General features: G+C 36.5%; 3 protein-coding genes across 6 annotated transcripts in view; 1 reads left to right on the forward strand and 2 right to left on the reverse strand.

Annotated features, from left to right (window-relative positions):
- Positions 1-1,762: 1,762 nt before the first annotated feature.
- LOC131313865 (F-box/kelch-repeat protein At3g06240-like) overlaps positions 1,763-24,835 on the reverse strand; it is a 62,872-nt gene continuing 39,799 nt past the window's right edge. Inside the window, exon 2 of the mRNA XM_058342364.1 lies at positions 1,763-1,954. The gene's annotated coding sequence lies outside the window, so the exon portion shown is untranslated. The remainder of the gene's footprint in view (positions 1,955-24,835) is intronic.
- On the reverse strand, positions 8,198-8,914 carry LOC131317189 (F-box/kelch-repeat protein At3g06240-like). The gene has a single exon (XM_058346763.1). It carries the CDS (start codon positions 8,912-8,914, stop codon positions 8,198-8,200), a length of 717 nt encoding a protein of 238 aa, XP_058202746.1.
- LOC131313885 (uncharacterized) lies at positions 17,708-24,618 on the forward strand. Of its 4 annotated transcripts, XR_009196311.1 has the most exons (4): positions 17,708-17,946; positions 18,063-18,243; positions 21,298-21,354; positions 21,994-22,232. XR_009196311.1 is itself a non-coding variant. In XM_058342382.1 (3 exons), the coding sequence occupies exons 1-3, from the start codon at positions 18,050-18,052 to the stop codon at positions 24,606-24,608; spliced, it is 378 nt and encodes a 125-aa protein (XP_058198365.1). In that variant the 5' UTR covers positions 17,961-18,049; the 3' UTR covers positions 24,609-24,618. The 4 variants fall into 4 exon arrangements, 3 of the variants coding, with proteins under 3 accessions (XP_058198365.1, XP_058198373.1, XP_058198369.1); XM_058342382.1 differs by lacking the exons at positions 17,708-17,946; positions 21,994-22,232 and adding an exon at positions 24,482-24,618 and having other exon boundaries at positions 17,961-18,243; XM_058342390.1 differs by lacking the exon at positions 17,708-17,946 and having other exon boundaries at positions 17,961-18,243.

The following is a 24,835-nucleotide window of genomic DNA, read 5'->3' on the forward strand; positions in this document are numbered from 1 at the left end:
GAAGTAAGACCAAGGCCATGAGATTATTATCCTATGTCAGAACAAGTCGACAGGATCCCTTTAATTATTTATGATGACCTCTCCAAACAAGCACAAATTTATTGCTAAAGGGCCCTAGAGACTCTCGTGAGGCTATATATAAATTGTAGCTCTTCTCTCCCTAGAATCTTTTCTTGCATCTAGGATTCAGGAATTTACAATCCTTTTAAACAATCTTTCTAGTTCTTTCGTTCTCTAGTTCTGTTAGAAAGAATTCAAAGGAAAATGACTTTGTTTGCACCGAGCTATTTATATAAATGCTATTTTTTCAATAAATTTGATTGGTTAATACGAGTTGATTTTCTACTATGACCACATAGAGATTAGATATATCTTAACAATGAGTGAAAGTGGACAAAATGGAATTGGAAAGAATCCCAGAAAGAACCCTATCTTCCTGACAGACAAATCACTCCCAGAAATTAAAGGATCCTATCTTCATTATTCTTTCTATTTTTTTATTGCAATTTAATAGAATAATTCATTAATAGAATAGTCAATTTTCATAGATTCTAAATATTAAATCTGTATATTAATATTTCTATATGGCGATTAGATTTCTTTTAGTTCCTTATCCCTAAAGAAAGAAGCTCCAAAAAGACCAGCCGCTCGAGACAGTTCAATTCTTGTTTTGGATAAGTAATGAGGGTCGACACACCAGTCTCTCAAGGTTACAATATAATAAGGCCATTAAAATCCACGAATTAATAACAAATTCGACAGTTTTACTAATAATTTCGTCTTTATCTTTCTCCTCTAACCGGTGTAGATTAAAGATCATGTCTAGGATTCGAGTCAAATCAACCTTCCCTCCCATCTCAGGGTGAGGCAAGGAATACAATCAAATGTTCGTTGTTCAATATCTCGACTGCTAAAGAAGTTGGACTAGCTGCTCCTCCGACCCAGAGTGGATTCTTGGGGAAGGGCGGAGCCTCACTTTTCACTTTTCAGCCTTGGCATTATCATACAAAAGCTAAAGTGATTGCCTTATTCACGGAGGCTACAAAGCCTCCACACTGCCCATCTCACCGTTCGTCTCGTCAATGGATGGTCCAGATTTTAAAGAAATTATTCTCGCGAATAGTTGCGAGAATAGTTTCTTTAAAATTCGGACCGTCTAACACACATTTGAACGGTTGAGATTGATCCGCTCAACAAACACCCAAATCACGGAGCCTCCGTGAATTGGATTTTCTCAAAGCTAAATAGTTTCGGGAAGATAGAGTTGACCACTTTCGCATAGATTTTGGCAAAGCTAATCCGCTTTTTAGTCTAATCCGCTTATTGTCTTTTGGGCAGTTTTTTTTTTCTCCAATATTGTATACATCAGCGTGGATTAGTGAGGTGTTAGAATGTTAGTCAACAAGAGGTCCAGAGGTTGTCCACAACACTGAACCCCAAATTCGCCTACCGTTGGGCTCGAACCTCTGCCTACGCTGTGGAAGGAGGGTGAGACAACCAACTTCACTAGGAAGGATTTCTCGTCTTTTAGGCAGTTGCAAATGAGAAAGTTTATACTTTTATATCCTCTATGGTGTAAAAAACACATCAAAATAGCACAGTACCCAACTGCTTACACTTTTCAAAGCTACTAGTACTAAGGGAGTTACAATCCAATCCAATCCAATCCAATGGAATATATAATACAGTAACAATTTAGGTATGTCCCAAATGAAGATAACTACCACAGATCGAACGAACTAAACAGTCATGGAAAAACTCATTAACAGCAATAATGCAATTAAGCTCCAAGTCAAGCAATGAAACTAAAGCTAACAAACTACAAAAAAGCTTCAGTTGAAATCAAGAGCCAAGAGAGCCTTCAAAAGGCCCAGGAGATGAAGTGCCAAGAAGCATATCTAGCTAGATCACGACTGCTGGACCACCTCTACTTCTCCAGGAACCATGGTTTCCCCTGCAAATATTCAATACAGGGGATTAGAGCTAAGCTAGCTCTGTAAAGCATTAGTAGTAGCCCATTAAACGGCAAAAGTAGCGGACAAAGTCAAACGCATAGGTCGCCTTTGAAGTTGTTGCACCCCATTGAAGACGGTGTCAGGAATTGAATGAGCCGTGGCCTTTAAAAGGGGGAGCGATGGCGCCGAGTTATGTTTCCACCCGGTAAAGAAATAGACTTTGTATTGGGTCGAGCGAACGATAACATCAATATAGTCTAGTGCAAGAGAGCAATGTTAGAGAAAAGATATCAAGCGGGTATGACTAGAAGCTCCATGTGCAATGGAAAAGAGGAATACCAAAAACTGAAGAGTGTGCACACTCTTTAGCCTAGAGGCAGTTCCAGGATTTTTACTTCAGCGCGGACAGGACACAAGACTAGGCCTGTCAATGGACCGGATTCGATCCGGATCCGATCCGAAAAATCCGATCCGGATCCGGATCCGGATCCGATAACATCGATCCGATAATCCGATAATCCGGATCCGGTAATTCAATACGGATCCGGGTCGGATCCGGATCGGATCGGATTAAATCCGTTATCAATCCGAATCCGAACTTTATTTTTTTTTTAAATTTTAATTTTTTTTAAAAAAATAGTAAAATTTTTATTTTGAAAAAAAAAATGTTTAAGAAGTTGTATTTTTATTTTTATTTTTTATTTTTATTTTTTTAATTTTTTTTTCTGAAAATAAATTTTTTTTGAAAAAAAAAATTGTATTTTTTTGAAAAAAATATTTTTTTTTGGCTAAAATTTTGAAGTAAAAAAAGTTTCCGGATCGGATTCGGATTTTCGGATCGGATCCGGATTTTTCGGATTCGGATCCGGATTCTCACTATCGGATTTGAGTCTTATCGGATCCGGATCGGATTGTGTCTTATCGGATCCGGATCCGGATCTGTCGGATCCGGATCGAATCCGGCCCATTGACAGGCCTACACAAGACCTTACACATTCTAGTACCAATCACGGCTATCACCAAAACAAATCAACCATAAACCATTTTTGAAGCATGAACCACCTGACAGCAGTCGCACAACACATTTATTGAGATGACAATAGGGGCTCGTTTGGATGCGGGATTAGATTTGTAGGTATTATGTAAGAAGGGGGATTAGATAGTAGGGGATATTGGTTAATAAGGGATGACCTACATTGATGTGATGTTTAGAAGGGAGTATTAAATAGCACTTGGTTTGGATGAGGTATTAGAGAGGGGGATAAAATAGTACTTGGGTTGGATGGAGCATAAATAGGGGGTATAAGGAAGTGTGGATGATGTAAAAAGTTGTTAAATGACTCTTTTGCCTTTGTGCAGTCCCAAACTTAATTATGTATTACGTTATATATATAGTTACAAATATAATTAATCTTTCACACTTTAAGCCTTAATATTTAATTTTACTAATAAATGTACTAATTTAATAATATTACAAAATAAAAAGTCAGTTTTATTTTGATAAAATTCATTTTTTTTTAATATATAAACTCTAGGTTGAAAAACTCAATTTTACTAACAACTGTAGATTAAATCCGTTTTTAATCTTTCACACTTCGTTTTTTTTAACCATATTTTTTAATATATAACTGTAGGTTGAAAAATTAAGTGTTCCAAATTTCAATCCGTTTGAATGGGTGGGAAGATTTTATTTTTCTGATCATTTAATTCTAAAGGGTCACAATTAATTTTTGGCTTAGGGCTCTCGTTGGTTAGCCTTAAGATATTTGATTGTATGACTTTCTTAGGGCTAACCAATGAAAGTCCTAGAGTCAAAATTTAATTATGTCGATGATGATTTCCTGGGGATGGGTTCCGTCATTGGACATGGCTGCCGCCGCCATCGGATCAAGGCCGAATGCGATGGATTGGAGGAGCTTGAGGAGGGCCGTTGGGACAGTACGACTGCGGTGTAAAATTATTACACCTACCTTTCCATTCCTAAATAATATCCGGTCTTGATTTAAAAAACATAGGAGTATTTTTTTCTTTAAAAACTTCGATTTTTTTTTTACAACTTGAAAGAACTATTGATTTGTGAAATTTATTTTAAATATTTGGATTTGCAGTCCGAACATTATTTAAAAACGGAAGAAGTACGTGTTTAGACCTACAATTAGGGATGGAATTAATATCCATAACCATGAATACCCACTCCGACAGTAATTTTGTTAATCCACCTTTAACGAGATTGAACATTATCCTCCCTGTGATTGGTTGAAATTGGGTGGGTCCACAAATTCACTACCCATCCCACACAATTTCAACTAATTACAGAGAGGGTAATGTTTACCTTCTTTAAAAGAGAGTGAACAAAATTATTTATATGTAGGGTCGATAAATAAAGAAATGTGATTTTGGCACTCTACTTTTAGCCGGCGGCACTCCACTTTTTATTTTGTAATCTTATATGATCAAGATACAAAGTGAAGTGCCAGTGACTAAAACTGAAGTACCAAAATCAATTTCCTAAATAATCTAAGGTTCACATGCATATATTGAACTTATGGCCAAAATGTGTTCTAGATTTGTGTTCCAAGATTTTTTTTGATAAATGAACAAGCAAATGGTGAGGTCAATAATTTTTTTTTATTAGCAAAAGTAATATTTTATTTGAAAAAAAGGAAGGGATTCTAACTAAAAGTTGAAAAATACAGCTCGAGGAACAAAGCCCAAAGTGTCCAGATTAAAATAATAAACAGCTCAAATAACCCAAAAGGTCTAAAAAAATCCAGATCAAATATTAAAGTCCAGCCTAAAGAAAACCCAAAACCTAGCTTTAAGATTTAAGGAGTAGTTTACTCCTATGATATTTTTTTTTTTTTTGAAAAAGATACAAAATAATTAACACATCACAGCTGTGAGTTCGAATCCTCTTGCAGGCAATAGTCTTTGTGAACCAAATGCTATGTTTTGATCACCATCTATCAAGCTTGCACCTTAATGGGGCTATGATAACAGATTACCCTCCCATAGGTAGGAGTTATTCCGAAAAGACGCCCCAAGAAGCTTGGCTTTTTCAATAAGTTGTACTAACTTACTAGCTAAACATATTATTGCGCTTGGGAGCCCCTCTTCCTTGGAGGGGTTGCAACTCTTGTCTCCTCCATCCAACATTTTTACTCAGAAAAAAGAGAAGAATCTTTACTATTGTGGGGCGTGTGTTTGCTGGTGAATCAATTAATTTTTATTCTATACTCCATACAAATATGTTGAGTCTCATGAGCTTCCGAACTCCCAATCCCAATTTTTGATTTGATTTTTTTACTTAAGAGAGAGAGAGAGAGACGTGGGGTAAGTTGCCTATTTTTTTCTCCCCAATTCCTTCTCTCTCTCTTTTTTTAACATTTTCCTTTAAATAAATCCATGCTTTTTATTTCTCCATCACTTTTAGCATTGTACTCTCTTAATAATGAGAGCATTGATTTTTGCTCAGCCCAAAAAAAAGTGCATTAATTTTGTGGTTTTCTTTTTCCACTTTTGGCAAATTGGATTTGTGTGATTTAATTTTCTTTACTTTTTCATTTCTTCATATATATTTTTGGGTCGACACTACACTTTTTTTTTTTTAATCAAACCACAAACATAAGATATAAGTATATTACTAAACTTGAAAATTTCCAGATTTGGCTAGACCATGAGCTGCTCTAACCTGAGTCCTTGCAACCTTAGAAATTACAACATGATTAAAATTACAAGCCGAATACTTAATATGAGCCAAAACACTTTCAAAACCAAAGCATGCACACCATTAATTTGTTGAAAGCCATGCACCAGAACCAAGCAGTCCGAGCAGACTTCAACCGACGACCACCCGCTATCAAAAGCCCAATATAAAGCAAACCAAACAGCTAAGTAGAGATGGCATTCGGACCTGCCCCGCCCCAAACGGGGCGGATTTTTCACCACCTTTTCGGGTATGGATTGGGGTAAAAAATACTAAAACCTGGCTGGGTTCGGGGTGATAGTGCCCGCCCCAATATTATACGCCCCGTGATGTATTTATTTATAAAATTATACTTTTATCCTAATCTAATTTTCATTAATACTTCAAATTTTATATTTTTACCCTAATACTATTATCATTATACTAAAAGACCCTTATATTATTACCTTTATATCTTCACCATTATCGTAAACTAACACTTTATTTATACTTATTTTGCTTTTAGATTAGCAATTTTTTTTAATTTTTTACGGAGTGGGGCAGGGCAGGTAAAACCCGTTTCCTGATCGGGACAGAAAAGGAGGTACCCAAAAAATACGCGATCATGGTCGGGTCAAAACCGAGATCGGGTAATAATTTTCGGGTTGAATTATGCAAAAACAAACCGCCCGGTTGCCATTCCTACAGCTAAGGCCTCTGCTCACAAAAACTTATTTTCTCCCCTTATTCGGGACCTCTCTCTTATCATTAACCGAATTATGCAAAAAGGTACATCGCTGATAAAATAAAATAAAAACACCACCCGTAATCCTCCCAAGCAAGGTCAGAGTACGGTAACCTTCCCCCAAGCTTGGCTGCAACGATACCTGAGTACGACCAAAAGCAACCCATTATTTAACTCTTGGCTCTGTACCAGAACATTTTCTCAAAAATACGTATTTATTCCATATTTTTAAACACAAAAATAGTGTGAATAAAAAATAATTTTTTATTTTTTTTTTGCACCGTATAAAAAATCTCATCGAGATCTTTCAAACAAGATTCATATTGCATTTTTTTAAATTTCAATAAACCTATTATTTTTGAATTTGAAATTGCCTTCTTAAAAAATAAAGACTTATTTTACGTTTCGAAACGGGGCTAAAACTTTCAAATTGTTAAGCCCCAAGGCCCCCAACTGACTCCTCCCACAAAAAGGATTGCTACACCCAGGAATCCACTGATGGCCGAAGACCGTAATACTCTCCCCATCTCCCAAATCCCTGATAAGGTCAAGACCCCACATTTGTTGTTAGGGTGGTTGTAAATATTATTATGCCACTGTTTATTTCTTTCCTAATATTATTGCTAGCGTTGTATTCGATTGAAGCATGGGATTAACGAACGGACCGTTGGAAAGCATGGGATCAACAAACGGACCCCGAGGTACTGTAGTGTGCTACTTGTAGTGTACCTTGGATCGTCCATTTTTCGCAATCGATAGTTTAGATTCGCGAAAGTACTCTTACTGGTCAAAGTTGTCTATTACCGGTAAGAATTAACAAACATATCTAAACTATTGAATGCGGAAATGGACGGTCTAAGTGAGCACTACAGAGTGCACTTAAGGACCCCATGTGATTTTCTTTTACGCTGCCCAGTGCATCGAACGAACACAACGCTAGTATACGTACGTGCAGTTACCCAATTTCTGTATCACCTGCTTGTACAAAACCATACAAATTGCGCAACAGTTGACACCTCAAACTAGAACAGCACATCTAGCGGCTTAGGACAGATAACTAAAATTTCCCAGATTTCTGATTCAATACAGCGTAACTCTAGGAGACGTAACTTTCCCCTACCCGGCTGTATCTATCTGGACACTTTAGGCTTTCAGGTGTGTATTGAGCTTTGTCTCTCTGGCTGTTGTATTTTTCAACTTTTGGTTGGATTCATTTCCCCTTTTCCAAATAAATTAGTATTTTTTCAGATTAAAAAAAAAAAAAACTCAACATGAGCCCAACCATAAAACTTATGTAACAAGTGCAAGTATACAATTCCTTCCAACCATAAACCTTCTGTTGCACAAACAAAAGAGAAGAGGAAGAATATTTCAAGAAAAAAGGGCATAGGGTCACTCATATTTCACAAAACAATAACTGAACAAGATTCTCACTTATTGCCTTTCAATCCCTCCTCCATGATTAGGAGAGACGAGGCTCTCGACATAGGTACTTCCGAATCTAAATTGAGCGGGAAACCCACAAACAACCATGTCCCTCAGTGTTTCTTTTTTCAAACTGTATACAACAAGTTTTTCTATATAAAACCAGTTTTTCAACAAAAATTCGTCTTCCGCTAACATACACAACAAGTCCACTGTAGACATCTCGGGCATACCAATTGTAAATTTCAACCAGGACTCTCTCACTCCGTACTCCTTCATCATCCAAAACTCGGTTTTACGGTTCCGTTGATCAACCAAACAGAGACAACCCCCAAGAACTGCAAGGTGATAATATAAACTATCGTTTGCACCAAACAAAACAGGCAGCTACAACTCCCTGAAACTCTCTTCCGACAAATTGAAGGCAACAATCACACAGGATTCATTCCTCCAGCAAACGAAATGGAGACGCCCATTAACGAAAACCCCACCAGAGGTTTTCTGAAGGACATAATCATGGGAATCTTGAATTCTCCTCCAAGCATTAGTTTTCAGTGAATAGACAGCTACAATGATAGTATCACGCTCAGCTGAAGATAGAGTACGAAAGTAAGAGAATATCACGACCTTGTAATCATCCGTAAAGGAATCGTAACCAACCCCATAAACGTTAGCCGAGTACAAACGAACCCGCGGGAGCGCAAAAGGAAATGGGGGCAGTTCTTTACATTCTCTAGTGGATGGATTCAACAAGAAGTTGGAATCGTCGTAACGGTTGACTAGAAGCAGACCCTCGCAGGAGCTCAAGACCTTGATTTCGGAACTACTTTCAGGTAAATCAACAGTCACGATCGTCAGATTTACGCCAGCGAAATCGATAGAGTGGAGGTTGTAAGCGGTGGAACTGGAAGTGATGATAATTATTTTCTGCTCGTCATAGTTGGTTTTCTTGGGTCGATTGAGGTGGGCTTTGACAAATTCGGAGCCGGAGATTAGGGAATTCCAGGAGGGAGAAACAGACTTGAATCGGCAAAGGGATTTGACAGGTAGTCGAGAGAGTATGTCAGTGAGGATCTCTTGGGGAAGGATTTCGTAGCTGGACATGCCTGCCGCTTTCGGAATGAGTTCCTATAGATGGAAAAGAAAGGAGAATATATGAATTGGAGTTGTTTGGGTGGTGGTAAGTGGTGAATTGTTAGGGTGGTTGCCGGAGGGTTGTGGTAAGTCGTGGTGATTGGTGGTTGTGGAGAGGTCTTTATAGGCAATGGTCGACTGGAGATGCTTACACTCAAACAAAACATAGAGAGAGAGAGAGAGAGAGAGAGAGAGAGAGAGAGAGAGAGAGAGGAGACGGGTCAGCTCAACTGGTCGATCAGAACTTCCATTTCCTAAGATCCGTCGTGGTTCGGACTCTGGCCAATTTTATGAAATCAAAACAGGGGATTTTTAGAATGCGACCAATCATTACAAAAAAAAAAAAAACATTTTGGTGTTATTATTTTTTGTTGCAGGAAATCTACTTTTATGTTAAAGTCTTTCCCGTTGGAACTCCGGGGCATCTATCCACGATTATGCTATTTACTGAAAACTTTTTACTCAAATAATATCGGATGAATACTCGGAATGGTTAGAAATAGAAAGAGGAAGGAACGCACCTTTCCTATAGGGAGAATGATGTTTTCATATTTTCTTAACCTAAAATGAAATGACTCAGGGGAGGAAAAGGACAACTTTATCTTTTCTTTTTTAATGACGTCTGATTTCCCATCTTACTACAGAAATGGATAAGAAAAAAGAGGGGGACTTTAGCAACCCATCTTAATTCAGAAATGGATTAAAAAAAAAGGGGGACTTCTGACTTCTCCAATGGGAATGGGAGATCAGGTTATAGATTTTTATCTTCGAAACTCATTCATTCCTAGGGACAAGGCGCGAGAAATCAGCCATCTCAAGATTGTTTTGTCTCTGGCCAGATTTTATAGCTAATTTTTAGAAATTTATTTAGATATTTGTCCGACATAGCCGCTACTGTATATGAACTGAGCCGTTTGTGAACTGTTCCAGATTCGACTCGGTAAAGGCTCGTTCGAGGTCGATTCGTCTACTAAATGAACCGAACTTAAACCTCAATTTTAGGCTCGTTTCATAAATGAACCGAACATGAACGTAGCAGTATTCGGCTCAATTAGGCTTGCGAACCTAGAGTATATGTATATCATGGAGATTTTATATAGTTAAATAGTGAAAATTTTAAAACTTGTACAAGTCTGAACGTTTCCAATTACTAAAAACTTATGTATATGTTTTTATCATTTTACTTGTATATGAACATATTAAAATTTTTTTTTGCAGTTTTAGATATGTATAAGAGCATAAATATATAATATTATTGGGTCGTTAAGGCTTGTGAACAAGCTCGAATTCGACTCAAACCTAGGCAAGTTCAGTTCGAGTTCGGCTTGTCATAATTTTTATTGAGTTCAGCTTGAGCTCGAGTTCATTAAAAAACTTAATGAACTATGACGACCCGAATTTTTATATTACCTCAAAATTAATACATCTCCAATAATTACAAGTCCTCAAGATAAATATGCATGGTGGGCCCTAAAAGCCTCCAAAATGATACGGATTTTCTAAACAATCTCTAAAAGTAAGTCTTTCAATACTTCAACTCGGGTTCCCACTAACTTACTTTGCACCTGAAAAATATAAAACGCCCGGGTAGTATATGCAATACAAGGACAATAAACATGACTATCGTTAAGAATATGCTCAATAAACGAGGATAACAAATCAAGTAAGATCATTCTGAACGTTTTCATTTGTAGCCTCATACCCAGCTCATCTTGATAACATACCAAGCACCGCCCAGGTCAAACTCTGTATTGGGCACATGGGCCCCATAAACATTCTGGACTCCCCATTGGGCAGTTCATCGTACATCTTTCATAACTCTGTAACCCAGTGGGTTTAAACATGTACCAATCTGTTTCATGGCTTTCAGCCAAATACTTTATGTGTCACAATACAAGAAGTGACAATAACTGAATCAATAAGCTTAGACAAATGATTACAAATATGAGAGAATCAAAGAACACTATTTGCAAAAAGATTTAGCTAAGAATTAATGTATTGCACACTACCCGATACCTCAAAATTATCGTATGAGATGTGAACACCGCCTCAAGAATCGGCAGCCTAATTTGTACTTCAACCAGACCCCAAACCACCCATGATTTTCTTGCTCCAAAAGATGGATAACTCAACGGCTTGCATGTATTCGAAAAACTCAGAGTAAAATGGAGAAGTATCAATTACTTATACATATGAAGAGGACAAGTTTCTTCACCATTCTTAATTATGCACATAAAGCACGCTCCTGTTGGATGCAGCAATGTGAAGGGGGATTATGATATCCCCCTCCTAATACGTGGACCCGTGCATAGGGCGTGGTTTGGGAAGTCCAAAACTAGGGTGGATATCTTAATACCCTTGCTCCATAACCCCTCCTAATACCCACTGAGGGGGGCTTACACATGGCTAGGGTGAGAGCCGGCTACGTGGAATCCCCCCTTATAATATCCCCTCTTTTCCATTCAACTACAAAACAATCTTATCCTCCCATTTTATACCTCATCCAAATCATGTATTATTTAATCCCCCCGTCACATCAATGTAGACCCACCCTTCTTACATAATACCCCCTACTATCCAATCACCCCTTCTTACATAATACCTCCAAACCTAATACCTCATCCAAACGAGCCCTTATAGCCAAAAAGGTGTGCCACCTGCCCATTAATTCTATACACTTACCACGTGTTCACACACTCACACAAAACTCCTCTCACCACCACCGAATGCCTCTTTCATTTTTTTTAGTCCTATATCGTCTAAATTTAAAACTCAAGCAAAAAAACCATTTAGAAAAATACGGGATCTTACATGAACGAATCTGAATATTTTAATATTTAGTTCGATTCGGTTCGTTTACAGCCCTAGCCGCTAGACTAGAATCTATGGAAAATCGATTATTCTATTAAATTGCTTTCGTCCTTGCTCGACGGGTGGGTCTTGCAGTAAAGCTCTCTCCTGCCTTCACACTTGCGGGCCGATCTCCTTCCGAACTGGGAAAGTTTAAAAATCATCAAAATTAGTAAAGCTGAAGTCAACGAGGGTACTACTGTAAAGAAATGAAAACCTCGAGCTAAGTCTTCTATTGTTTCTCAACGGTGAAGTAAGACCAAGTCATGAGCTTATCATCTTATGTTGGAACAAGTTGACAGGATCCCTTTAATCATTAATTTATGATGACCTCTCCAAACGAGTACAAGATTATCGCTAAATGTCCCTGGAGACTCTCATGAGGCTATATTTATATTGCAGCCCTTCTCTCCCTAGAATCTTTCCTTGCATCTAGGATTCAGGGATTTACAATCCTTCTAGTTCCTTCGTTCTCTAGTTGTATTTGAAAGAATTTGAAGGAAAAGAACTTTGTTTCCACCGAGCTATTTATATAAATGCTATTTATTCAACAACTTTGATTGGTTAATACAAGTTGATTTTCTATTACAACAATATAGCGATCAAGTATATCTTAACAACGAATGAGTGAAAGTGGATTCTTTTCTAACGGACAAATCACTCCCGGAAAGAATCCCATCTATCGTATTCTTTCCATTTTTTATCGCAATTAAATAGAATAATCCATTAATAGAATAATGGATTTTCATAAATTCTAGATATTAAATCTGTATATTAATATTTCTATATGGCGATTAGATTCCTTAGTCCCTTAGTTCCTTATCCCTTTAGAAAGAAGCTTCGGAAAGACCTGTCGATCTTGAGATCAGTTCCATTCTTATTTGACACACCAATCTATCGAAGTCACAATATAATAAGGCCGTTAAAATCCACAAATTATTAACAAATTCGTCCATTTTTCGAACAATTTCCTCTTTATCTTTCTTCTCTAACCGGTGCAGGATTAAAGATCATGTTTAGGATTCGAGTCAAATCAACCTTCCCTCTCATCTCAGGGTGAGGTAAGGACTGCAATTAGATGTTCGTTGTTCAATATCTCGTTCGTTTTTCGAACAATTTCCTCTTTATCTTTCTTCTCTAATTAACTAGTGTAGGATTAAAGATCATGTCCAGAATTCGAGTCAAATCAACCTTCCCTCTCATCTCAGGATGAGGTAAGGACTACAATTAGATGTTCGTTGTTCAATATCTTGACTGCTCAAGAAGTTGGACTAGCTGCTTCTCCAACCCGGAGTGGATTCTAGGGCAACGGCGGAGCCTCACTTTTCACTTTTACGCCTCGGCATTAGCATAAAGAAACTAATGAGAAATTTAATACTATTATATCCTCTATGGGGTAAAAAACACATCAAAATAACACATGCAGTACCCAACTGCTTGGACACTTTTCAAAGCTAGCAGTAATAAGGGAGTTACAATCCAATCCATTATAGTAACATAATACAGTAACAATTTAGGTATGTCCCAAATGAAGATAACTACCACAGAACGATCTAAATAGTCATGGAAAAACTCATTAACAGCAATAATGCAATTAAACTCCAAGTCAAGCAATGAAACTAAAGCTAAACAAAATACAAAAAAGCTACAGAAATTTTTGTTGATAACAAGTCTGCAATTGCTTTGTTCGAGGAATTCCGTTTTTCATGATCGGAGTAAACATATTGATACAAGGTATCATTACCAAAGAGAATGCATTACAAATAAGGAGGTGGAGCTCAAGTACGTAAAGTCTCATGATCAGATTGCAGACATTTTTACAAAGCAACTCAAGTACGAGGACTTTGGAAGGCTTCGGGCACTACTTGGAGTTACTAAGAAAGTCAAGTTTAAAGGGGAGTATTGAAAAGATAAACTTGACTTGTGTCTTTTGGAATTTTCTACACAGTGTCTAGAATGTTTTTTATGTGCATGCTAGGTTCATTCATGTATTTGGAAGTTCATGTATTCCTAGGATCATGAATCTAGGAAGGTTCATGTATGATGCTTGGGAAGTAGAAGCCTATTAATTTTAGTCTTATCTATTAGAGCCTATAAATACCTGATGTACCACCTGGTTTTATGCAAGTGGAACACAAGAATTGAGTTCCCATTATATTCCTCTTCCCATCTCTCGAACATCTTGTAGACCGTTTTGGATTTTTTTCCAACAGGGCAAAGGTAAGCAATTGAGGTCAATATGGTAGATAAAGAACTTAACATTGTGCTTGGTTCACAACAGTATAGTGTTCATTCCGTCAAATGGTTTGTAAAAAGAAAATGGTAGACATTATCAATGGACCATCATCCACAAGAATGAGATGGTCCTTCCATTGCCAAACCAAGGAATGAAGATTCCATCCTTTCCTAAATCATTCCACACCCCGACTTAATTCTCACAGGAAGAATCAAATACCACTAACACATTTCCACTATAAGACTTCAATTTCTCAAGAAGTTGCATTCCATAACTAAAACCCTAGATATTATGCACAACGGGTGCTAAACTAAAGAGTAAAGACTACGAGCGAGTTCTCTTGATGTATTAGTTCAGTCCAGTACAAATGAAAGCCCAAATGATTTAGTAAGCTTTGCAGGATTGACAATAAAAGAGAGGATTGAGGCTTGGGAAGCAACAAAAATAATTGAGAAGCTAAAAAGACCTCAACTCGTGGCAATGAAAGTAATGAATTGAGATAGGTCGCATTGGATTCCTTCCAACTAAGTCCAGAGGGGAAGACTAGTAATGAATCGAGATTTTTAAGTTGTCACTGCCAAGTGCCAATAAAAGGCAAACTATCATACCAGGAATCCCTTTGTCCAAACATTCTCAAACTGTCTATGTACGCTCCCAAAATGGATGATACTACTTTAGGGGAAAAAAAAACTACTCTTTCTCTACGGAATAAACAAAATATTGGAAAACCATTAATTCATGTACTTATTGCTAATAATTTTTCTTTGATGCTGCGTAAGAAATGCCATATTCTTTATATCATGGAAGGGCAGAAACGCGACGTAAGAGTATTCGATTCTTAATTAATAAAGAAAATTTATGTGCAGTGAATATCCAAGGAGCATGCGCATCATAAAGGGACATTACACCCTTTTATGAGTGCTCATCCAATCATGCTTCATGGGTTGGACTCCAACGATTTATGCTGTGTTTGGATTGTGTTTTGAAAAGTTTTTTGAAAAATGGAAGGGGTAATCAGTGGAGAGAGATAGAGAGAAAAATAGTGGAAGTAGGGAGAATTTACACTACAACAAAATACACAATTCCCGACTAAACAATGTTTAGTCGGAAAATATAAGCAAATCACCGACTAAATAATTTTTAGTCGGTAAAATATAAAACAATTGCCGACTAAATTATTTTGGTCGGCCAAAACATATGTTTTGCCGACTAAATGTCCATTTAGTCATGAAATATCATTTTTTTGAATTTAATAAAATAGAAAATTAATTCCGACTAAACAAATTTAGTCGGTAATTTATATTTTTGTCGACTAAAAGCTCAACTTAGTTGTGAAATATCATTTTTTTGAATTAATAAAAATAAAAAATTATTTCCGACTAAACAAATTTAGTCGGTAATATACATTTTTGCCGACTAAAGCTCAATTTAGTCGTGAAATACCATTTTTTCGAATTTAATATAATAAAAAATTAATTCTGACTAAACAAATTTAGTCGGCGAAAATTAATTTTCAACCGATTTAAAAAATCAATAGATAAAATATATTTGCCCGACAAATTACTTTAGTCGGTATTTAATGATATTACATGGCTAATAATAATTTTAGTCGTTAAAATTAGTTTTTAACCAATTTAAAAATTACAAAAAATACAATACAATTTCCCGACTAAATTGAGCGCTTTTAGTCAGTATTTAGTTTTATTACACGACTAATATTAATTTTAGTCGGTAAAATTAATTTTTAACCAATTTAAAAAATCATTAAAGAAAATACAGTTGCTCGACTAATTCTTTTAGTCGGTATTTAATGATATTAGACGACTAATAATAATTTTAGTCGGTAAAATTCATTTTTCTACGAATTTAAAAAATAAAAAATAAATATTTTGCCGAGTAAAATTTTTGGTGGGGAAATATTATATTTTTGAATTTAATAAATTAGAAATTTAATTCCGACTAACCAAAGGATTAAATGGTTTTCTAGAGTCTTGATTAAAGATGGATTTAGCTTCAAGAGAGAAAAAAAGAATGGTATATTTTCTAGGCGATTCTAATGAGTAAATAATCTCCATCTTTCAGACGGAAGTTCGATAACATCAAGGCGGCAGGGAGAGAGAGTGTATTAGCCTATGAGGGTTTCTGATGGCAGCATGAGGCTTATATACCCTTAAATAGCCGAGATTGTGGAGTGGAGCTTACGTTGCATTCTTGTAAAATAAAAAAATCTAAAACATCTTTCGGTAATTGTATTTTTTGTAAATTTTTATTTTGTATTTATCTTAATTTTTTATGGTTAATCGTTTGTCTCAACAAGAAGAATTTGTAAAGTATCAAAATGTGTTAATGAAAAGTTATATAAAACGACACCATAGACAACAAAAAAAAGAAGAAGAAGACAACTATTTCGTATTTTTTCCGTCTTTAGTGAACTTTTTACTTCTGATCATAATTTTTTACTTTTTAAACTTTTCTTGTCGAGATGGATGATTGGTCTAAAAATATACTATAAATCTAGCAAAAATTCAAAAAAATGAACAAAACACACAAAACAAAGGAAAAAAAAAGTTTAGCCAGTAAATTTTTTTTTGATGAATTTAAGAAATTAATAAATAAAATATATGTTTCTGACTAATTAGTCTGGTCATTTTGTTTTCCTTATTAATCATAAGATTCTTGTAAAATTTTGGCTCGATCGGGCCAAGAAAGTCCCTTTATTGGCACATAAATTCTTAAATGTAAAGAATTTTGTTATCCGATTAAGTGCCTACGCATATGCAGTTAACTTCATTTTTGGTACGAATGCTCAAATTCATATAACATCAAAGATAGATGATTTCGATCGTGAAAAAATACCTCAGGCGGGGCTCAGTTAGTTCAATATAACACTTAAACGTCTCCAAAAGCATTAAATGTCTTTCGATAATGTGGTCGCCAATACCAAATGATCTCCGATTTTAGCAACAATGCTATAATAAGTAAGACGTGAAATCCTAACGGTTCAGATCGATCATTATAAAAAATGACTCAATAGTTACCTTAATTATATATATGTTTGATGTATTTGATAGTTAACTAATTCTTATGTTGTACTTGTTATTATAGTAGCCACAAGATCGCGAGACAATCTTGACGATCAAGATCGTTGATTTTCTTGCACTTGTTGAATTATTCATTCCAGTAAATTTACAGCTCAATCAGGTTTAGAATATCCCTTTATCGAGACGTGAATTCATTAGAAAAATAGTATTTTTTGTTCGATCAATTGTCTAACGGAAAAAGATCAACTGTAATATTAGTAAGAATGATCTAACTGATAATATTAGAGAAGATAATTGTTCTGATCGAGCAAAAAAATCTCAAATGGGGTTCGGGTGGTGTGTTATAAGACTTTAATGTTTTTTAATGCAATAAAAGTCATTCTGACTCAAAAAATTAATCCCTACTAAATACTGTATTTAGTTGGCCAAGAACAAAAATCACCGACTAATTAATTTTTGGTCGGCAACGATACATTTTTTGCGCCAACCTGAAATTTTCGTGGAAAAAAATGGCGGGATTTAGATAATTTCTGACTAACTATTTAGTCGGCTAGTCTTTTATTCTTTTAGAAACGGCGCCGTTGCACCTTATCAAAACCATCCAGTTATACACTTTCCCATCTCCCTCATCACTTTGTTAATCAGTCCATCCCTTGCCAATCGACCCTGACTCTCTCTCTAGCCGTGAACCCCTCTCTCCAGCCGCGGTCTCCACCGTTCAGCACCACCGCCACTGCCACACCCCCGACGAAAATCCCGCACTCCTTCGATTGTGGTCTCAGATCCTCCTGCTCCTCTCAATCAAACCCCCCGACGAAAACCCCTCTCCTCCGACTTTGCATCTCCAGCGTCTCTCTCTCGCTCGCTCTTGCTAGGTACCCACTCTCTCTCCAAACGAAAAAATCAATTTGGGTTTACTCGGTTTTCCAATTTGGCGGCTAGGACTCAACCGTAGCTTTCATATAGTTGTTGGCGTGAATGAATATTGCAGGAGAATGGGCGCATAATCTGGAGTTCTCTCTCTCTCTCTCTCCAACGCCCAACACAGCTCTCTATCTCTGTCTCCCCAACGCCGTCCTTGTTGTAGCCGTGTTCTCTCCTCAAACTACAACAGAAATCGGAGCCCAGTCTTCGTTATTCAAGGCTGAGGTCGCTCTGCTTCTCCTCAACAGGTACAATCCAAGCTCAGTCTTTGTTTTGCATGTGTTGAATATATTGATTATCTACTGATTTGGTTGATTTCTCTCATAATCTGGGTTTTGTATGTGACTGTTATATGGTGAAAAATATACCACATTGAACCCCAAAATTTACTTTCACATTAATTACTGATTTAGTATATTGCTCTCTTAATCTGGGTTTTCTTCCATTTTCCTTATATACTAGTTGTCTCCGTCTTTATGGAATAGGAGTATAGGACTCCTGGAACTGCCTTCTTACCTCTCTCCCAGTGCATTCCATTACATAGATGAACTGATGAAGAATATTATGAACTTAGAGTGCATTTGGTACCTGATATGCTATCATGAACAAATTTCACCTTTTTGTTATTAGAACTCGGAGGATGACTTTTGAGACATATCTCTTCTTGAATTGAATTATGTGATAACAAGTTTTTTACCTTGCTGTCAGTACGTTCCATTTGTAGTTTATTGAAAAACTGGGCATAAGTTCTGTTATAGAATCAATGCATTGGCCTTTCTGCATTGCCGCATGGAGAAGCTTTTGGGACTTGGGGCGTTGAGATGATATTCCAATGCATCACAACCTAGGACGCAGGGGTACTTCTAAAACCATGCCATACTAGTACCCATAATGTACCAGGTGTTTACGTGAAATACTTACCGAAGTTTTTTTGTATTGTTTTTGCCGTACCTCAGACTTTTTCCAATAGATACCTAAGTCATACCACATCCCAAATAGTATTTTGTTTTACGTAAAAATGAAGCTAACTTCACAAGACTTTCTCCTATACATTGCATGCTCGTAGAATTAAGATTTTGGTCTATTATTTGGTTGGTATAATGACATTTGAATCTTATTTGTACCTTAAGTTTGGCATTGAAAAGAGGGATTATTTTTGGATTAAGTCTTACCTTTTTTCTTCTTAATTAAGTCATGTCACTATTACCTTAATTTTATGAATATTTACTATATGTAACACCTACCTCTAAATATAAAAACACTATTTTTCCGGCCGTATCCAGTCGTACATGTACTCTATCTTTTAGCTTTTACTGTATTGACCTACCCGTAGTCCCGTACAGTAGATCACAACACATTTCAGCATGCTAACAAATAGTTATGGGAAGATATGTAATGAGCGATACTTTATTTCCCCCTCACCTCAGGAAGCGAAAATAAAAAAATGAAATTATACTGAAGGTCATGTTGAGAAACATTCTGCCGCTGCGTGTTTCTGAACGTGCACATGGATCTCAACTTATAAGTGGATCTGCACTTGTGATCTTGTCAGGTTATCATTGTGGTTGAGTAATATTTTCGATTAGCCAGTAAAATATGTTAGCTTGTAAGTTTTTGTTCACTTTGTTGTGTTTGATTAATTTGTGTTCTTCACTTTCTGGTACTTCTGATGACATGGGCATAATTTTTCTTTAATCAAGGCACACCTTTATTGACCCCCAACCTTGTAAGGTCCTGGATATTGCTTTAGCCATTATGCCAGTTGATGGCATAATATTTTTTGAAACTTGAGTCCTGGTACACGGCTGTTTTTTTGGCATTTCAAGTGTTGTACCTTGCTATTTTTTTGTGTTCCTTAAGTTTTTTGTTTGGTCAGAGTCAAAATGTGCTGCCTGTTGAACATTTCTCATTGTCATGTTTCTTATTGTGTTCATTCGAGCTCTTTGTATCACATTTGCCATTAATGACCAGCCTGTATGGTAGGTGCTTTAATATATAGCAGTAGGAATATGATCCCACTTGTCCATGTCCTTCAATGGCGCACGTGTGCTAATTCACCAAGCCAAGTGGCAAACCTCGTGGCAATTACCCAACTAGAGCTCCTACCTCCCGAGAAACCTCTGCAACAAGTTTGGTGCCATCATTAGCAGCAATTAAGCGTTCAATTTTAATTCCACGGGTAGCACCCCGAACATGTAGAGTTTTTTGGTTAGCTCTCAAATAGGATTCTAGAAGATTGGTGGTTTAGTAGCAGCTGCAAGGATATCAGTAAATACGAAAAATTGAAGGAGCTCACAGTGCATTAAAAACTCCCTTATTTCTTGTGCCATATCAAGCCGTAGTTCCACCTGAGGCCCCTCTTCCATTTCTGGCTATAAAATCTGGTGTATGGCTTTTGTATTTGTGTGGTAGCAATCAGTGAGGTTGAGAAATGGAAAAGAGGAAGAATTGCTAATCAGTCATAGTGTTCAGGTGCTGTCCTCTATGTTCCTGTCATTTTTCTCAGCAACAAAAAGAGGAAGAATTGCTAAGAAATGGAAAAGAATAGGGAGAATCGATATTACCTGACGGCCTCCATCGACGTAGTCATGATCTTCTCTTTAAACCTGAACATCAATGGGATGGTCAATACTTGAACCCTCTGATCAAAAAAAATAAATGCACTCGAACCCTAGAACAAAATCGAGTTCGGCTCTGTTCTTGATGATAATGACAACAACGATTGTGGAGACGTAGACGATCGTGGAGAGAGAGAGAGAGAGAGAGAGAGAGAGAGAGAGAGAGAGAGAGAGAGAGAGAGAGAGAGAGAGAGAGAGAGGCGTCTGAGAGAAGTTGATGCTGAGAATATTAAAGGCAAGGAATTTTTAGTGACAAGCATAGAATTTTGTCCCTGAAAGATGTCACCATTGGTTTTTTTTCTTGTAGTGAATGGAACCCACAAGATGTTGCAAGTGTGTTGGGTCATGTCAAGATGCAATCGATATTTTTCATTATGACATCTCAAAGTGTTCGTGCCAGGTTACACGCATATCTACTTTTATCCCATTAAGGCTAGTTAGCAACAGTGGCAAGAAATGGCGTCATCTAAACAACAAATTTTCCTCTTTCTCCTCTCTCTCTCTGTGGACCCACAAGTGCTGTATTTATTTTCTGGTTTTGATTGTTGGCCTTACCATATCTTTGTGTGCTTAAATTTATGGAATAGTAGTGTTACTCTTTGATTTTTTTAGGTACAATTGACTGCATTTTTCGTGTTTGACGGAATGCTTCACTCATCCTTTATGTATGAATTCATTTGGTAGGTTTAAGGTCTTGACAATTGAAAGTATTCGGATCTCGCACAGCTCAGTTCTCACTAGGTATGATTTTCTCTTTGATTTATCTATGGTTTTTGTGATATGGTTTTTCAACCCCCTTAGAATTCATACACAAACTACAATCTCTGATATTGGTTTCTTTAATCCTTCTATAATCGATACATAAAGAAAAGGGAAAATGCATGATTTCAATTGGAGATTTGGGGGTTAATTCAAGTGGATTTGAATGCGTGCTTGAGGATCCATTTGTCATCTAACTAGCTGTAATTCAGTTGGGTGGTTCATGTGTTCATACAACAACATAATAGATTCTGACCTTGCGAACGGGTTTATTCGTGCATGTTAGTTTTGTTGTATGTTTATTTGTTCCACGTTTAAAGTTCAAAAAGGGCCGAAGAGCATGACAATTATTGTAACTTCAAAAACCAAAAAAAAACTGATATACCACTATTCTCTTAAATGGTTTACTACTCTGAGTGCATGGAAGGGAAAAAAAACATTTGTTTTGAACATGTGGATAGTAACAATTGTTATTGGAAGTGAATGAATAACAATTGTTCTTTTGACGGTGTTCTTATGCTTCGTTATTTATTCCTTTCTATTTTGTGCATATACTTAGGCCATATGTAGTGTTGTAAAAAAAACATAGCAATGTTGTGTAACCTTTAATTAATTTTGTAGGTTATAAGTAATGGACAAGAGTTGGATGATGATAAGAAGAAATAGGTTGGCAAGTAGAGAGTATAACCTAGGGGTGAAATCTTTCCTACAATTTGCGATGGCGAATTTAGGACCACAGCTTGAGATTCGGTGTCCATGTAGTGATTGTCTAAATGGCAGAAAACATAGCTTTGCAGTTGTTAAGATCCATTTGATACGGAAAGGATTTGACTCTTCTTACAAGACTTGGGTGCACCATGGGGAATCTAAGCTGTCGCTCTAGTTTCCTGTTCAATTTAACTTCTAAAACTTGTGATCTTACATGTAATGGGTTCCGTCATAATGGAGGAGTGGTGGTGGGAATGGTAGCGAGAGTAAAGGTAACAGTGGTGGAGTGCTCTATGGAGCCAGTAGTAGAGAAATTCCATTGGACCAACATGAATCAAAGCTGTGAGGACTACACCATCTGTTCTCCATATGGGTAGGTGAGAAGCTCCTGGCACTATAATGTACACTACGTAGAACAAAAGCCCATTGAACATAATCTGGTCATCCCTGTAGGAAAAAAAAAGTAACTAAACTTAGCAAAAAATGTATCTTACAAAGTTTGTACGAGGTACCTAGAGAGCTTCTAAATTCTTGTAATAATTACTGGATGTTTATATTTGTGTCTATTATATCGTGTTAAATTTTCAAAATTTTCTAAAAAGTGTGGAAAAAGATAAAAATTGTAAACCAAGTTATGGTCGGATTCCTGTTTTTGAGCAAACAGCTTACAGAGCTGCGTCTTTCATCAATTTTTTTTATAGTTAAGTGATCCTATTGATTATGGGTCCTTATGAGTCTGAAATATGGATAAGTTGGTGATGTTTTGGCGTTAGAATTATCAAAAAGTATTAACTATTCAATTTTTAATGAATTTTTGAACACAGACTGTTCTGCTGAAAATTATGCTTTGCTGCTCAGAATTTCTGAGTTTGGAGGTGATTTTAACTAGGTTCTCTTACTTTGTAAAATTTGGGAAAAATCAGGGATGAACTTTGGTGTGTGATAATGGTGTGTACCAAATTTGGGGTTTATTAGATGCATATTCTAAGTTTGGCAGATTTTACAAGTTGGTGTGTCCCTGTTGAGTTTTGTATTTGCTGCACGGACACATTTTGGGAAAATGGTCATATCTTTTAGCTCAAGTATCGGATTAACGCACGGGTTGTTTATTTTGAAACTAGACTCGTATACCTTTTGGAATATGTAGGGGTTGTGGCTTAGTGTATACTAGGTTAAATCAGTTTTTGATTTGAAGTTGATAAACATGCAGAATCTGCAATTTTGAGCAGTTGTGTGTGTAACTTTGGACAAGCATAACTTTGTCGTCTGGACTCCCTTTTAGGCAAATTTTATATCAAAATTCATATACCAGAGGTGTACTTTTTAATGGTGGTAGTCTCATGACCTAATTTTAAATCACTAGGAAGTTATGATCAGAATACGATAGGATGGTTATAGTTTTCAAACCGATTTTAAGAATTATGTCATACTTATACTCTTACGTTTGATTTGGGGCACTTCTAGGCCTTAAGATGGACATATTTGTATTTGTTGGGTATCGTCTAATACATTATTAGTTTTATAATTTGGTATCAATTGGTTGTTAAATAGCTAATGGTATGCATGGTTGTTGTATGTTGATTGTACCCGCGAAACGATTGTGGAGTGAGTCACGCCATGTCATATGCCATTCCGTCTAATTAACGGAGGTTGGGAGCATGGTTTACGGGACACAATACCTTGGGTACATGAGAATGTGGCAGACATGTCACTGCATGCTTGGGTGCTGTTTGCGGGGCGGGGCGTGACATTTTCAGTAGGGTTAAGGCGAGTTTCTCCTTATAAATTTTTATGTGGCTTACCCGTATTACTGCTACCTCTGCCAAATCATCTTGCTGAATGAATGTGTAGAAATGGTGTGGATAATTGCAAGTACTGGTATCAGAAACCAAGCTAAGCGTAATTTAACAATTCGATAGTCTTGGCATTGCATACTTTCCAATGTTTGCATTTAAATGATCACTTTTCTATTGCAATTCCACTAGTCAATTTTTCTAGTTTGCATGAATTCCTGTGGTCTCTGTTGTAATGTTTTCAGGATGAATTTTGCAACCAAGGCTCACTAGGTGATGTTAGTTTCGTGTAATTGTTTTGTTGCTTAAGCGTAAATGGTTTATATTACTTGCTGTTAATCTATCACAGATGTGTTGGGAAGGTGGAATTTCAGTTCTGCCCTTACATTGGTGGAGAGTGTAGTTTTTTGTTGGGTTTGCCGTCCAAAATATTGGATGGCGTTAGGTTATGGACCAAGTAGGATGGGATATGGATAGTTCGAGGACGAAATAGGTGATTTTGATAGTTCAAGAATGAAGTAGAAAAATGAGTGATAGTTTGAGAGATGTTTTCATAAAAAACTCTTAATACTAATGGTAGATTGTTCTTTTTTTTTGGTTTTTTACAGGGACGGCGTTTTAATGGAGTATCGTGCAGGATGTTGGTTATTGACTATGAAGATTTTGGTTGTGGACGTGCTTGGATTTTTTTTGGTTATCCGTTTGTTCAAGTACTTGTCCACGAGGTTTGGATAAATTGTCACTGAGCTTGGATATATATATATATATATATATATATATATATATATATATATATATATATATATATATATATTTCCCCTTGTGGTGGACGTGTTGTTATTTTGCACTCTAGGAATTTAGATACATGCAAGTTGTTTGTTAACTATTTGGTGGATACCTCTATTTATGAAAGTTTGTATTTATTTCTTGGAATTTTTATTTTGTATTAATTGCATTAGGTT

Source organism: Rhododendron vialii, chromosome 2a (genome assembly GCF_030253575.1).
Source record: "Rhododendron vialii isolate Sample 1 chromosome 2a, ASM3025357v1".
Lineage (NCBI taxonomy): Eukaryota > Viridiplantae > Streptophyta > Magnoliopsida > Ericales > Ericaceae > Rhododendron > Rhododendron vialii.